Source organism: Pipistrellus kuhlii, unplaced genomic scaffold (assembly GCF_014108245.1).
Source record: "Pipistrellus kuhlii isolate mPipKuh1 unplaced genomic scaffold, mPipKuh1.p scaffold_m20_p_4, whole genome shotgun sequence".
In the NCBI taxonomy this organism is placed as follows: Eukaryota; Metazoa; Chordata; class Mammalia; order Chiroptera; family Vespertilionidae; genus Pipistrellus; species Pipistrellus kuhlii.
The window spans coordinates 91,241,181-91,256,265 of NW_023425540.1; the positions used below are offsets into that span (position 1 = coordinate 91,241,181).

General features: G+C 56.6%; 1 protein-coding gene across 4 annotated transcripts; it reads left to right on the plus strand.

The window, feature by feature from the left end:
* The first annotated feature begins 2,249 nt into the window (after positions 1–2,249).
* On the plus strand, positions 2,250–14,692 carry ZNF598 (zinc finger protein 598, E3 ubiquitin ligase). Of its 4 annotated transcripts, none has more exons than XM_045571442.1 (12): positions 2,251–2,995; positions 8,367–8,479; positions 9,226–9,355; positions 9,713–9,924; positions 10,031–10,248; positions 10,735–10,852; positions 11,422–11,597; positions 11,747–11,831; positions 11,940–12,715; positions 13,230–13,401; positions 13,507–13,657; positions 13,752–14,692. In XM_045571442.1, exons 1-12 carry the CDS (start codon positions 2,777–2,779, stop codon positions 14,103–14,105), a joined length of 2,724 nt encoding a protein of 907 aa, XP_045427398.1. In that variant the 5' UTR covers positions 2,251–2,776; the 3' UTR covers positions 14,106–14,692. The 4 variants fall into 4 exon arrangements, with proteins under 4 accessions (XP_036265035.1, XP_045427398.1, XP_036265032.1 ...); XM_036409139.2 differs by having other exon boundaries at positions 2,253–2,995; positions 10,735–10,843; positions 11,422–11,609; XM_036409138.2 differs by having other exon boundaries at positions 2,257–2,995; positions 11,422–11,609.
* Positions 14,693–15,085: the final 393 nt, after the last annotated feature.

The window sequence follows — 15,085 nt, forward strand, 5'->3', positions numbered from 1 at the left end:
GTACAAAGAAGGATTGTTAGTTTGATTCCTAGTCAGGCACATGCCAGGGCTGTGGGCTCAATCCCCAGAGAGAGAGTGTGTGTGTGTGTGTGTGTGCGTGTGTGCAGGGAGAGGCTGATCAATGTTTCCCTCTTGCATAAAAGTTTCTCTGTCTCTCTAAAAAGCAATTTTAAAAATCTTTAAAATAAAAAAGCGTGTGTATCTCTTAAAAGGCAGAAACAAAAGGAATAGATTCAGAAACCTATTGAAGTTAAAAATCCCACAATTAGAACTGTTTTATTACTCTGAAGCTGCTTTATAGCAGTGGGTTGGGCTTAGGACAACGATTCATGGCCAGTCTGGAGAGAAGTTTCTCCAGCCGACGGCCAGGGAGGACTGGGAAGAGACCCAGTAGTTCTCGGAGCCACATTACTGATGATAGGACTCTGGGAAGGCTGGAGGCACCCGAAGCGCCAAAATTTGCAACAATCTCTTTACAATGTCCCGGTCTGCTGGGACAGAAGAATCTAGCAGGCTTTTGTTTTAGTACAGGGGCCTTCATTTGCCGAAGCTGAGAATAAAAATTCTTAGCAGTCTTGCTCTGGCTGGTGTGGCTCGATTGGTTGGACATCATCCCCTGCACCCAAAAGGTTTCAGATTTGACTCCGGGTCAGGGCACACGCCTGGGTTTCGGGCCAATCTCACCCAATGCTGAGACTGGTCCTCATCGAGTAGCAAATGAACTAGCTGATTATAAACTGGAAACCCAGGCTGGTAGGTTTGATAACTGTCAAACTCTTCACCAGATGTTTGAGGGTCCTCAGTTGCTTTAGGAAATTCTCTCACTAAAGCTCATAATTCAGCTTTAGTCCAAGGAACATATGAAGCTTGAGGTCTATTAGGATCCTCAGAGGGCTGAACTTGAAATTCAGAGAAGAAAGGCACCAGAGGAACCCATCAGCTCTTGGACACCCCAATTCAGAGAAAAAAAGCAAAGAAGCTGATAGTGGAAGGCCAGGTGGCTTCCGAGGAGGAGATGGAGAAGAGCCTGAGGCAAAGGAGCTGGGGTGGGAATGGGGGTGGAGGGGGAAAGGACAAGAAAATGCTGGAGGTGAGGAAGCCATGTTCTCTCTCTTTGGAAGGTCAGTATCCTCGGTTAATTCTCAAACTTTATTGCACAATGAGGCAATTTCAAATTCTTGGTAACATTTGAAGTTTCAAAAAAACATTTCATTTACCTTTGCCAATGTTAGCGCTTGGATTGTCCAAACTTTTTTAAAAAAAGAAAAGTTTGAGAATCTCAAAGATTCCCCAAAATGGCCACTGATACTCTTATTTTAAAAACAAAACAACAACAACAACGTGTCTATTGATCTTTATTCTTTTGAAGAGAAAAACATAGAAGGGCTGCCTCTTGCACGCCCCCTACTGGCGACAAGCCCGCAATCCGGGCATATTCCCGGACCCGGAATCCAACCTCTGACCTCTGGGTGCACGGGTGATGCACAACCACAGAACCACAACAGCTGGGCGCCACTGATACTCTTCATTACTTTTGTACTTCGGTCAGACAAGCCCATGTAGTTAAATATGCACATAAAGAGTGACTGAGGGGGCAATGTTGAAAAATGTACACAGATAATAATTTAATTTTAAAAAAAAGTGACTGAAACTTTTAAACATAATAATTTCAGGCGGAGTGCCTTTAGGAAGGGCAGTCCAAAAATATTTAGATAACTGACACCCCATTTTCAGAGTTTTTTTTCTTTAGAGCAAGGGCTTAAAATTGTCTAAAACAGCTCAAGCAACTTGCAGCCAATCACAGCTCGATCACAGAGTCCGGGCCAAAGGCTTTTTAAAAAGCAAATTCTTTAGTGGAGACAGCCTGTTTCAGGAAGAAACAATCCAAGGCTGAATAACAAACAGCCCCTTATCAGCAGTCTGATTCCCCTTAGGGAGTTTGGCTAGAGTACCAAACTGAGCTCACGAACAAACGAGACCTTTAAGCAAAACAAAACACTCAAAACAGCTCCAGAGTAAAGCTCGAAAAGCTCCAGAACAAGAAGCAGAAGCACAGTTCCGAGAGAAGACTTACCCTTCCCGGCTCCTGAATGGAAAGGAGAATGAACTCAAGACAGCTCTATGGGCGCCAGCACCTGCTTGCCCCTCAGGCCGAGGCAATGGGGTCTCTTCTCTGGATTCCGAGAGCCCCCCCAAAAAAAGTCAACCAGGGATTTCATCGCCAAAAAGGGTTTATTCAGGAAAAAAGATGGCTTGCAACTCAAGAACTTACAGACTTGGTGAGCCACGTGCATTATTCGGCCAAAAGAGGATGGAGAAAGTGCTTTAGAAAAGGGCACCGGAAGTTAAGGGGCGGGGCTGACACGACCATAGAGCTCCGTTGTAACTAGAGAAACTCCCGTAGGCCGCCCCTGATATAGGGTGCGAGAGCGCCCTCTGCACGCCGCTTAATTCTGTCTAGGTTGAGGTCTCTATCACAAACTTTGACACTGGCAACCTTGTTGAATGGAGCCCCTGGTGGAGCCCCTGGAGAGGGCGGCGGAAAAAAGGGGTCCGGGGAGAGACGTGCGGGGACCTCCGAAAGGCTCGCTGGGGCCAGAGCAGCCGACGTCGGAAGTGCTACTCCAACCGGTGCTTCCCTGGGGCGGAAGTCGCTCCTGCACTTCCGCCGGACTGGGCCGTTGTTGGGCGGGGTGGTGACGTAGATCCGGAAGGGGCGGGCCCGCCAGGAGACTGGCGGCGCCGCGCCGGCCGGGAGGGGGCCGGAGCCCTTACCATGGCGGCGGGGGCAGACGCCGACAGTCGGCGCGCGGCCCTGGAGACGGCGACGGGGGCGCCCGAACGGGGCGGCGGGAGCTGCGTGCTGTGCTGCGGGGATCTGGAGGCCACGGCGCTGGGCCGCTGCGACCACCCGGTGTGCTACCGCTGCTCCACCAAGATGCGGGTGCTGTGCGAACAGCGATACTGTGCCGTGTGCCGCGAGGAGCTGCGCCAGGTGCGTCGCGGCCGCCGGACCGCGAGTTCGGGGCGCCGGGGCGGTCACGGGGCGCGGCCGGGCGGGGCGGCACAGGGCGGCGGGCATACGGCATCCGGAAGGAGACTTTCCTTCCTGGTGTCCACCCGCCGGCCTGATGGCGCCTGTTTCCAAAAGGGAGGCCTGACGGGCCACCCCGGGGCAGTGTCCTGACCGTGCGGCCTACTGTGGGTCGTCTGGGGCCGGGCGCCGATGCTGGCACAGATGGGTTGAAGAGGGAGTGGTCCCGTAACCCTCTATCCCCCGGGAATTCTTGTCGGGCCATAGAAATGAGTATGGTCAGAGTAAGAACTCCACCGGCTTGTCTTTTGAAGTTTATTTCTCAGGAGTCTCCATGCTGGTGGAGGAGACAGGGCAAGTGGGCACCTCCAGAGGCAATCTGTTTTGGAAACACAGGGTCAAACGTGGCTTTTCCAGCCCGGCTATGTTCCTGGCCCACCCCACCCCACCGTACTGAGACTTATTTTTCATCTATTGGTGCCCACCAGAGGGGAAGACAGAACTATTGAAGTCTCCTCAGAGTGCTTGGGTGGATGGAGAATTCTATGAAGTTTTCCTTCTTGCCAGTTCCCACTGGGGGCTCATTCAGCTCTCTAGTGAAGGGGGGGTTTCTGAGTCTGTCCTGATTGGGAAGCCCTGGAAGGGTCAGAGGGCGTCAGGGAGCTCTCCCTCCTTCCCCGCTATGCCAGCTGCTGGCTGGGAGCACCAAGCTGTGGCTCCCATGGTTCGCTGCCCTTTGAGATCTGTTTGCTTCCAGCGTTGTGAAATTTGCCTGGTTTGTTCATGGAAAGCTTGGGCTGGTGACATCTGCCAGGGACTCTGACTTTCCCTTCCTGGAAGTGAGACTGAAACGGGGGATAGGATTCTTCTTTTTTATTTTCTATTTTTTAAAGTAGTCATTGATGTCAAAGGAGCCAAGTGGGTTCTGTGACTCATGAGTACTCTGTGGGCACCTACTTTGTGCCCTATCAGAAAAAGCCACTTGGGGATGCTGTCAGTCTGTGATGGGTGGGCAGAGATGGACTGGGTCTGGGAGGGATGTGGGGTGTGGGCAGTCGGGGAACTATGGGCTTACTCAGAGGGCGCCTCCCAGCTTTGCCAGAGCCTGCCCTGCCAGCCAGTCTTGAGTAGATGATGTAACTCTTGAATGGCTAGGTGTCCCAGCACACCTGTAGCTTCCACCCAGCCAAGATGGTGCTGAGGAGACCGTGGTCATGAGCACTGCTGGTCTCATCAGAAGTGAGCTGATACCTATTCTACTGTACCCAACATCTGGTCTCTCACTCCTGTGGGACCCATGCCCTCCCCAAGCTCTTTGTGGCAAGGGCGTGGTGACATGAGCTGTCAGTAGGATCCAGCTGTGTGGTTTGGCATCAGATGACCCTGGCCGACCCTAGCCTTCTCAGGCCTGCTCCAAATTGCCCAGCAGCAGGAGGGTGTCCCAGGAAGTTTGGGGAGATGATGCTCCTCTCGATCCTGCTTCACTCCCTCTCTTTTCTTAAAATACTTTAAAAGTTGATTTTTTAAAATATTTTATTGATTTTCTTACAGAGAGGAAGGGAGAGAGATAGAGAGCTAGAAACATCGATGAGAGAGAAACATCGACCAGCCGCCTCTTGCACATCCCCCACCGGGGACGTGCCCGCAACCAATGTACATGCCCTTGACCGGAATCGAACCTGGGACCTTTCAGTCCACAGACCGATGCTCTACAGCTGAGCCAAACTGGTTTCGGCTAAAAGTTGATTTTTAGAGAGAGAGTAAAGGGGAGGGAGAGAAAGAGAAACATGGATCGGTTGACTCCTGTACGCACCCTGACCCGGGATTTAATGGTGACCCCTCGGTGCACCAAATGATGCTCAACCAACTGGCCACACTGGCCAAGGCACTCCCACTCTTGAATTTGCAACTTTGCCCTAACCCTTTCTGTTCCCGTGTTGAGCTCTACAGTGTTCTCTCAGTTCCTGTGTCCCATACCAATTTGGGAATCCCAGGGCCCCCTCCAGCCCAGGACCTGCCTCACCTCTGCCCTCCCTATGGGACTAAGTCTTTGAAAAACACCTGGGAGGAAAGTGTGCCAAGATGCTATGTGAAACAGGCCAGCTCTATGTGCTGGTGAATTCCTGCCCCTCCACAGAGTGCTTCCCTGTGCCGGCGGTGGGGGCAGGCGTGGGAAGGTCAGTGCAGCATAGTCCTGCAGCTGCTGGGCAGGCGAGGAGCCAGATCAGTCTAGATTGCTGGCAGGTGCCCAGGGTGAAGGCCGAGTGCATACAGGTTGTAACTGATGTCAAATCCCCCTGATGGCATCTTTCTCAAGGTAACTTCTTCCAAAAGATGATTCTTGCATTGCTCTCCGCCTTGCCCTGATCCCCGTGATGTCAAAGGGACTTGATGGGACTACTCTCAAAGTGGGATGGGTCTGAGCTAGGATAGACCACCTAATACAGCCCCACCCCCATTTCACAGGCAGGAAGGGGGTGGCCAAAGGCAGGTTCTGCCGACTCAGGTCATACTTCTCTGTTTTTGGTGCCTCGTCTGCACCACCTTGATCCTGGGCCTCGTTTAAGATTGTCTGTCATCATCTGGGCTCCTCTGGTGCCTGAACTCTAGGTGGGACAATTGCCAGGAGCCCATACTATATTGTCTCCCTTGCTCAAGGCCATCGTCACTGCCCACCCCTCTCCATCTGGCTTACTCCTGCTAGTGGTCACTGCTGGCAGCACCTCCCTCTCGTGCCTCACTCTTACTAAGTGCTTACTGCAGACTGGGAGTGGGAAGCAGCAAGGCCCAGTCTTACCCCTGTGGAGCGCTCCAGTGTGAGTTCTGTCACCCCCATCTCCCCCTTCCTCTCAGGGACCAGCCTGGCCATCCTGGGCCTAGCCAGGAGTGCAATTTCCTCCTTGGTCAATCACTTCGCCTAGCCAGGGGCTGCCCAAGATGGCCCATCCTCAGGTGTCCAGTCTGGTCTGGCCTTTGTCCTTGGACCCATGATCTCCTTCCATCAGGTGAACACCAGAGTGGATAGGTCTTGGGCCACATTTGTTGGACCCTGGTGAATTCCTGCCCAACCCTGGCCAGGCCACCCTGCCCTTGTCCTTGTCCAGCCATTCAGTCTCACCACTTGCCTCATCCTCTGCTGGGGACCAGGGATGTTAGCCATACCAGGCACACTGCCATCCTCTCGTCTGCGCATTGCTGGGCTCGGTCCCTGGTGCAGGCCTTGGGGGTGGGGAAGAGTCCAGTCTTACAGTTTGTCTGGGAGGGGTAATTAGCATTTCCCCGCTCCAAACCTGCCACCTTCGTCCTCATAAAACCCTAGCCATGCCCACAGTCACTTTCCTTTCCCAAGCCTTTTCCTGTGGTTCCAGTCTCTTCCTGAGCCAACCTAGCTAGTATCTCCCTTCTGGCCTGGCTCAAATGTTCCCAGCCTGGGCTGTCCCACCAGACTACTCAGGAGCCTGTTGGTTGGTCTTGAGACCTGCACCTCGCCTCTGACCATGGCAAAGGTGCCTGCAGCCCAAGGAGGCACCACCCACAGTAGATGGGAGCTGGCCGCTGAAATGAGGATGCTGGAGCAGGGAGGTGGTGTGATGGGGCGTCCCAACACTGGTTTTTCTGGGGAACGACGTCTTTCCTCTGCTAGCTCTGTTATGCTTGGGTATTCCTTGGCAGCCTCAAGGATTCTCTTGCAGGTTGCTTGCCTGGCCACCTTGCAGGCAGATGCTAGGGCTCCTAACTCGGCAGCCTGTGTTGCCTCAGCCTAGCTACGGCACCTCGTTTGGCGGATAGCTCCTCCAGCAGCATCCTGCCTGGCTCTCAGCCCTGGGCCTTCAGACACTGCGTCTGGGCTGGCAAGGTACCCTTAGGAGGACTCAGAAGGCAGGGCTGGGCATGGGCTTGCCATAGGAGAGCAAATCCCATGAGAAGACTCCAGCTTGAGGTCCAGGCCTGAGGATAAGCTGGGGAGAGGTGGAGGGTAGTGGTGGAGCCACAACTCCCCCCTGAGGACATGGAACTGAGATGAGGCTCCACTCCAGCTCAGCCAGTGGCAGAGGGCAGTGCCTGGCCTTGCCACACATGAGGGCCAGGGGAAGAAAGTCTGTGGGGCCCTGCTCAGAACCCCCCCCCCCCCAGAATGGGTGTGGCTGGGCCATAACACCTCCTTGAGCTCTTGTAGGGGCAGAGTAGGGGGAAGACTTGGGTGTCAGCCGCCTCCTCACACCCCTATTCTCCAGCGTGTCCTAGGAGGTGGAGGCTGAGCTCCTGGGCGCCTTACCCAAGGAACCAGTTTTAACTACCCTGCTGCTGGAGGACAGAGTGAGCACCCGCTCTCCCTAGCCAGTCCTGTACTTTCCCAGGTTCATGGCCATTCTGGTCCCAGACATCCTGGCTGAGCCTAAACATAGAGGGGTGACCTTGCCATGACCTTTCTTAGTGTGAAGATCGCTCCATCCCCAGTGTGTTGGTGAGGACTCGGAACTGAAGCCAGCAATCAGCTCCGGGCTGGGAGGACAGTGGTGGAGCAGGAAGGGGCATGGGGAGGAGACAGGCTGGCCCAAGGGAGGGAAGTAGGGGCCAGAGAGAAAGGGGGGCTGGAGGATAAAGGAGGCCTGACACTGGGACAGGGGTCTGTGAAGGGCAGAGCAGGCCCGCAGATTTTATCCAGGAGTGAGCATTGGGGGACCCCTGAGGAGCTGCTGAGCTGGCAGGTTCGTCTGAGCTTGTCCCTTTAGCTCACATGCCGTGGGGCAGGGAAGCCTCTGCTGTACAAGCCCCGAGCATTCCAGCTTGTCCCTTTGGCTCCTCCAGACAGCCCAGGTAACAAGTAGGAAGCTGGGCAAGAATAGCCTGGGCCATGGCTGCGTCCCATGGAGGAGCCCCTCCTCTCCTGTGGCATCGTAAAAGCATTGAGTGGACACAGGGTGGCCAGGCCTGACACACAGGCACCTGACCCATCCTGGCCTGGCAGCGTCGTTATTTCCTTACCTGCTTTTGGACTCTGTCTCTCCCCATGAAAACTGTCCTGTGCTCAACCCCTGCATGATTCAATCCTGTCACTACCCTGGGGGTCCCTGCCTGTGGGCAGCCTCTGTCTGTCCAGGTGTAGGCTTGGTCACGGATGAGTGGGGAGCCAGTTGCCTCCTGGTGGTGAGGCTGGGCATTTCGTTTCTGTCCCAGCAACCCCAAGTTCATGAACTGCAGGTGAGGAGAGGGGCCTGCCTCTGGCTTCCCAGGGGAGCCTTGAGTGCCCTTTCTTTCTTCTCAGCCTGATGGCACCCCCCAGTGGCTGTCCTCTGCCTTGCTCACTGGGCTCTCTCACTCTCAATTCCAGGTGGTCTTTGGGAAGAAGCTTCCTGCCTTTGCCACTATCCCCATCCACCAGCTACAGCACGAGAAGAAGTATGACATCTATTTTGCTGATGGGAAAGTGTATGCCTTGTACAGGTGAGAAAGGAAGCATCAATTCGGGCTTCTAGGGTCTGTGGCCAGCCTGCATCTGTGGGGCACTTTATGGCAGGCATGGGCACATGTCTGTCACCTCCTGTGTTCCCCAAAACCCTCAGCGGGGTGGGGGCACTTGGTGCAGCATGGATGTCAAGGGCCAGGTGGCTGGGTTCCTGTCCTCAGTTTCCTCTCTTGTAACTGGAGACACAACACCCCTCCTTAGGTGGATAGCAATGGGGGCGGGAGGTGCAATCAGGGAAAGTGCTCCTGGCATAGCACCCAGCGCCTGCTTTCTGGAGTCTTTCAAGGTGCACAAGAGCTCCTGCCAGTCAGGCTCTTGGCCCCTGACGGGAAAACCCACAAAGGGTTATCGTCACGGCGTAGTCTTAGTCCTGCAGGTGAGGGGCAGCCCCTAGCTTGGCTAGAACCTGGGCTTCTGACCCCAGCCCCTGTATGGGCTTATCTTGTGCCCCTGACACAGGGGTTATTCTGGATCATAGATCTAATCACATCTTGAGGCCTTGCTTGACTTGGGCCCTGGCAGGGAGCAGTTTCTGGCTCCATGCCAAGCACCATTTAACTCAGAGTCAGAGCCATGGAGGGCACCGGTGGGAGCGCCTGTTCTGGCTCCTGCTCCAGGGCATCTGCAGAGGCATGGAGCAAGGGGCTGTACGGAGGTGCCAGTGCTTGCTCCAGATGGCAACGCTAATTGTTCGTTGGGGGCGGTGGCTCTTGGTGTCTCCTAGGCAGCTGCTGCAGCATGAGTGCCCAGGGTGCCCTGAGCTGCCACCTTTCAGCCTCTTCGGGGACCTGGAGCAGCACATGAGGCGGCAGCATGAACTCTTCTGCTGCAAGCTGTGCCTCAAACACCTCAAGGTGCGCCTACCCTCACAGTCCCCTTCTGGGCGCTCGGACACAGGGAGCGCCCAGGCAGAGGTGGATGGTGGCCAGGCTCTGGAGGGGGTGGTATGGCAGGGTTTGCCAAACAGCTGTGAGAGGCTGGTTGCTGTCTCTGACTCTGGACAGGTCAGACCCTGGAGTCCCCAGCATCCTCCCAGTTCTCTTGCCTCACAGAGTGCTTCCTGTGAGCTCAGGCTGCACACAGCCCAGGCAGGGAGGGGCTCCCAGGGACTATGTAGGCCCACCAGTTAACGGGTAGAGCTGGCCCCTCTAATAGTGGGCCTAGGGGAGGGGCTGGGAGCCTGCACCCTGTACCCAGCCCGTTCCTTGCAGATCTTTACATATGAGCGCAAGTGGTACTCGCGCAAGGACCTGGCGCGGCACCGCATGCAGGGAGACCCCGACGACACGTCGCACCGTGGGCACCCGCTCTGCAAGTTCTGCGATGAGCGCTACCTAGACAACGACGAGCTGCTGAAGCACCTGCGTCGAGACCACTACTTCTGCCACTTCTGTGACGCGGATGGAGCCCAAGACTACTACAGGTGGGAGCGGGACAGCGCGGGCGGTCCCTAGGACACCCGGAGCAAGCTGGGCAGAGGCCACTGGTTGGGTGGTGGGCTGACAGGGCTCCTGCTGACACTCTGTCAGCGACTATGCTTATCTGCGTGAGCACTTCCGGGAGAAGCACTTCCTGTGTGAGGAGGGCCGCTGCAGTACTGAGCAGTTCACCCATGCGTTCCGCACCGAGATCGACCTCAAGGCCCACAAGACAGCCTGCCACAGCCGGAGCCGCGCTGAGGCCCGCCAGAACCGCCAGATAGACCTGCAGTTCAGCTACACACCGCGGCATTCTCGCCGCAACGAAGGTGAGCAGGGCTCCCAAGGGCTCCAGCCTGGTGTTCCCAAGGCAGGGTTTACATTTTCCTTCTCTGGAGGCCCCAGACCCAGGCCAGATTCAGCCTTTCATGTGTCAGTGGGGACAAGGGGTTCCTGTTGAGCCTGCTTCTCTGAGCACGCTATGACTGCAGGGAGCTCTTTTCCTGGCCATTTCCCCAGCATTTTGGGTCTGCTATCCTGGGGTCCCTGGGACTCTCCCCAGGTTGAAAGATTGTTGAGCACCTGCTGTGTGTGGGTCCCGTCCTGAGGCTGTGCAGCTGGCAGGCCCGGACCCTTCTGCAAGCCCACTTCTTGCTCTGACATGGTGCCCAGGCCATAGAAGCCTGGGGCTGATGTGGGAACCCTGAGGTGTCTGAGCTTGTCCCTTCAGCTCACATGCTGTGGGGCAGGGAAGCCTCTGCTGTGCAGCCCAGAGCACTAGCATCAGCCCGTGACAAGCTGTGTGCTGGCCACAGGAGCCGTCAGCGGCGAGGACTACGAGGAGGTGGACAGGTACAACCGCCAGGGCCGAGCAGGCCGGGCCAGTGGCCGTGGAGCCCAGCAGAGCCGCCGAGGAAGCTGGAGGTACAAGAGGTGGGAGGATTTGCATGCTGCCGACATTCTTCTGGCACTACTGCTGCGATGGCAGAGGCCCACAGCTGGGCTAGGAACAGGCACAAGAGTCAGAGGACTCTGGCCTTCTGGCACCTGGTGTCCTGGACATGGTAATAGGATCTGCTCATTTTCTTTAGCCAGACACCAGGACCTGCGGGTTGGGTGGGTGAGAGGTGCCTGTGTCACTTGGAGGTTCACTGCAGCTGTGCTGTGAAACACTAGTGCCGCAGGCACATGCTCAGGTGGGGGGCTGCCCTGGATGCCCTACAGGATCCAGGCCTCTGGGGACCCCAAATGCTATCTATCTCAGAGTACTGAGCCCAGGTTCTGCCTGTAGCCACAGCCTAAGGCTGATGGAAAAACTGCTGCTCCACAGCTCCCTCTTGTGGCCAGGGAGGGTGGACCTGCACTGACTGCTGGCCTTAGGCCTACATCCTGGCACCTCCTGGTGACCAGGTTTCCTAAGGACAAGGTCCCTCCCGAGCCCCTTGCCCTGCACATCCCTGTAGTCCAAGGCCTTGCCCAGCCTGAAGGCCTCCCCGTCTCAGGGAAGAAGAGGACCGAGAAGTGGCAGCTGCCATCCGGGCCTCGGTGGCCACGCAGCAGCAGCAGGAGATACACAGGAGCAAGGACCGGGAGGAGGGCAGCAGGCTCAAGGAGGAGGAGGCAGGGATGTGGGGAGCCGAAGAGCCCCGAGGGCCCCGGCGCCTGCTACGGACTCAGGGTGCGAGCCCAGGTGAGCTGGCCCTGCCTGCAGGCAGCTCTGCCTGTGCCTGGGAGCCACCTGGGAAGCTCCTTGGTCACCCCAGAGGGCCTGCTCTTGCCCCCTCAATATTGGTCAGCCCTGACATAGGGGCCTTTGGTGTTTTGTAGGCCCCAAGGAAGCCTCGACAAATGGTCCCGTAAGCCAAGAGGCCTTCGCAGCCAACAGCTCAGCAGCAGGGGCCACACATCTGAGGTACACATGCACATGAACTGGGGCAGTAGTGTGGATCTCATGGAGGGTGGGTACGGGGCAGTCCAGGGCCTGGCAGGCCGCTGACCTCTCTCCCCTTCCTGGGCTCAGCACCCTTCCGCCCTCCACTTCGAAGCTCAAGGATGAAGATTTCCCCAGTCTCTGCACCTCTTCTTCCTCCTGCTCCACGGCAACGGCCCTGGGCCCGGTGGGGCTGCCACTGGTGTACCCTGTTCCTACCAGGGGCAGGAGCACCTTCCAGGAGGACGACTTCCCTGCCCTGGTGTCCTCCACCTCCAAACCCAGCACAGCCCCCACCAGCCTCATCTCTGCCTGGAATAGCAGTGGCAGCAAGAAGGTGGTGCAAACCGCCTCAGGGGCCCAGGCTGCTGGTGGGGGCAGTCAGCCCCCCAGAAAGGCTGGGAAGGGGGGTAAGGGCAACAAAAAGGGTGGGCCGCCCCCCCCAGAGGAGGAGGAAGAGGAGGATAGCCGCACTGGCCTCACCACCCAGGAGCTGCGAAGCGTGCCCACCACAGTTGCCGTGTCCTCCCTGCTAGCACGGGCCTCCACCCAGACCTTCACCAAAGTTGGCAAGAAGAAGAAGGTGGGCTCTGAGAAGCTGGGTGCCACATCACCCCCGTCACTGCCCTCTGAAAAAGATGGGCCCCCTGGGGCTGAGCAAGCCCCCTCGGTCCCCATGGGCAGAGCTGAGGGGCCGGTCGCTGTCATCGTCAATGGACACACAGAGGGGCCAGCCCCCGCTTGGAGTGTCACCAAGGAACCCCCGGGGCTCCCCCGGCCCCTGGCGCCCCTCCCCTCCCCCACGCCCCAGGAAGACTTTCCGGCGCTTGGTGGTCCCTGCCTGCCTAGGAAGCCCCCTCCCCCCGGTAGGTGCACCTGGCTCAGCCCTGCTTCTGAACATCTGGGAGGGGATTGGGTTAGTAGAATTAGACTGGAGCTCCCTGCCCACGCCCCCCCGCAGTCGGAGGTCCCCCCAGTCCGAGGTTATATTGTACAGCCAGACACGGGGCAGAGGTTTTCGGCTGTCTCGGAAACAGGGTAACTGGATGCAGGTGCTCCATCTGTGATGAGCATGATCTTGGACCACCACTTAACCAGTCTGTGTCCCTTTTTTCTGTGTAAAATTGAGCAATCCTAGCATCCTCTCAAGATGGGCAAATGAGCTAACTTAGGCCAGCATTTGCTGCAAGGCAGCGCAGTATGTGTGCTGACTCTGGGTATCATCAGGCTCTGAGCCTGCTCTTCAGGGGAAGTGTGGTCTGTGGATGGGATCCTGGCCTGGGTGAGCTGGGAAGCCTGTGGGATGTGAGGAACAAGGCCTGGCAGTTCCCGGCCAGTGAGGGTCACTCATTACCTGGGTCTTGGTGTGCACCCCCACAGGCTTCAGCACTGTGGTGCTCCTGAAGAGCACTCCACCCCCACCTCCACCAGGTCTGGTGCCCCAAGTCAGCAAGCCACCCCCTGGCTTCTCTGGCCTGCCCAGCCCTCACCCAGCCTGCATGCCCAGCACTACTACCACCACCACCACCACCACTACCACCACCACAAAAGCGTAAGTGTGGCAGGCTGCCTGGCCTCCTGCCCTTAGGGGCCAGGGGAGAGTGCCCTCACTTTGAGTAACCCCAAAGACTGAAGCCTCCCATCTCCTGACCCCCAGACCCAGGCTGACACCAGCACCCCAGGCCTACCTTGTCCCCGAGAACTTCCGGGAGAGGAACCTTCAGCTCATCCAGTCCATCAAGGACTTTCTGCAGAGTGATGAAGCCCGCTTTAGCGAGTTCAAAAGTCACTCAGGAGAATTTAGAAAGGTCAGGCTGGTGGAGGGAGGCAGCGGGGGGTGGGAGTACAGCCTGCCACCTGGGGCCTGGGCCAGGGGTGACTGGGTCTGGCTCTCGGTGGCAGGGCGTGATCTCCGCAGCCCAGTATTATAAGAGCTGCCGGGACCTGCTTGGGGAGAACTTCAAGAAGATCTTCAATGAGTTGCTGGTGCTCCTGCCCGACACAGCCAAGCAGCAGGAGCTGCTGTCTGCACACACGGACTTTCGAGGCCAGGAGAGACTGCCTGGCACCAAGGCCAAGAAGAATAAGAAGAATGCATGGCAAACCAGCACCCAGCAGGCAGACCTGGACTGCTGTGTGTGCCCCACCTGCCAGCAGGTACTCGCAAATGGTGACTTCCGCAGCCACCAGGCTCTGCACACTGCCCGGGATGACGACTTCCCCTCCCTGCAAGCTGTTGCCAGGACCCTCACATAGCTCCCGCTATGTGGGCAGAAGCGGCCACGACCATGAGCCTCCGGTGTCCCTGCTCTTCCTCCTGGCTGACAGATAGCCAGGAAAGGCCCTGTTGAGGCCACTTACTCAGGCCTTAGGTTGGCCGGCCCACCAGGTTCACAAGGACAGCCCACTTTGTATCAGCACAGTTAGGCAGGTTTCCTGCTCGGAACTGGGCAGATACCCCTGCCTCAGTGGTGGGCCAATCTTGGTTTGTATCATGATTTTGGAAGGTGCTAGGGAAAGAAGGGGCCGGGATGCCGGGGCTTGCCATGTTGTCGGAGGCTGTGGCCACAGTGGCCCAATCGAGGACCTGAGCCTGAGGGCTGCAGCACCTTGGCCCCCAAGCCTGAAGCCGTGGGCCCCCTGGTGCAGGAGTAAGATGCTGAGTGTGTTGTGTAAACAGTTGGCTGTTTCATGATTCAAGAGTGTTCAGGATTAAAAGCAGACACGAAATTGTGCTACTTGAAGTTAAATCTTTCTACAAGAAGCTGAATCTGGGATCTCAAATTGCTTCTGATCTTTTATAAAACAGTTTTATCTTTAAATAAATTTATTTTGCAATAATGGACATAGCTGGCATTCTGAGCTTCTCTGCCTTCTGAGGTCACTCAGTAGTGACGGGAACTCTGAGTCTTTATGTGTTACAGCTCAGGTGGTCGGCCAATAGAAGGTCCGTGGGGAGAGTGGGCAGCTGGGCTTTCCTTACAGGAAGCAGAAGCCAACCAAGAGACGGCAATCCTGGAGGCTTAGTGCTGCCCAGGCCTTCCAGGAATAGACAGCTACTGCTTGACAACTACACTTTTTGTACCTAGTAAACCTATACTTCCAGAGAGGCACACAGACAAGGTTTACATGCATGCAAAGATTGGGGGGGGGGGGGTGACAGACAGGGTGAAAGAGCTACTAAAGGTGAACTTTAGGAACAATTTAGAAACGGGGAGGGGCACAACAAATTCTGA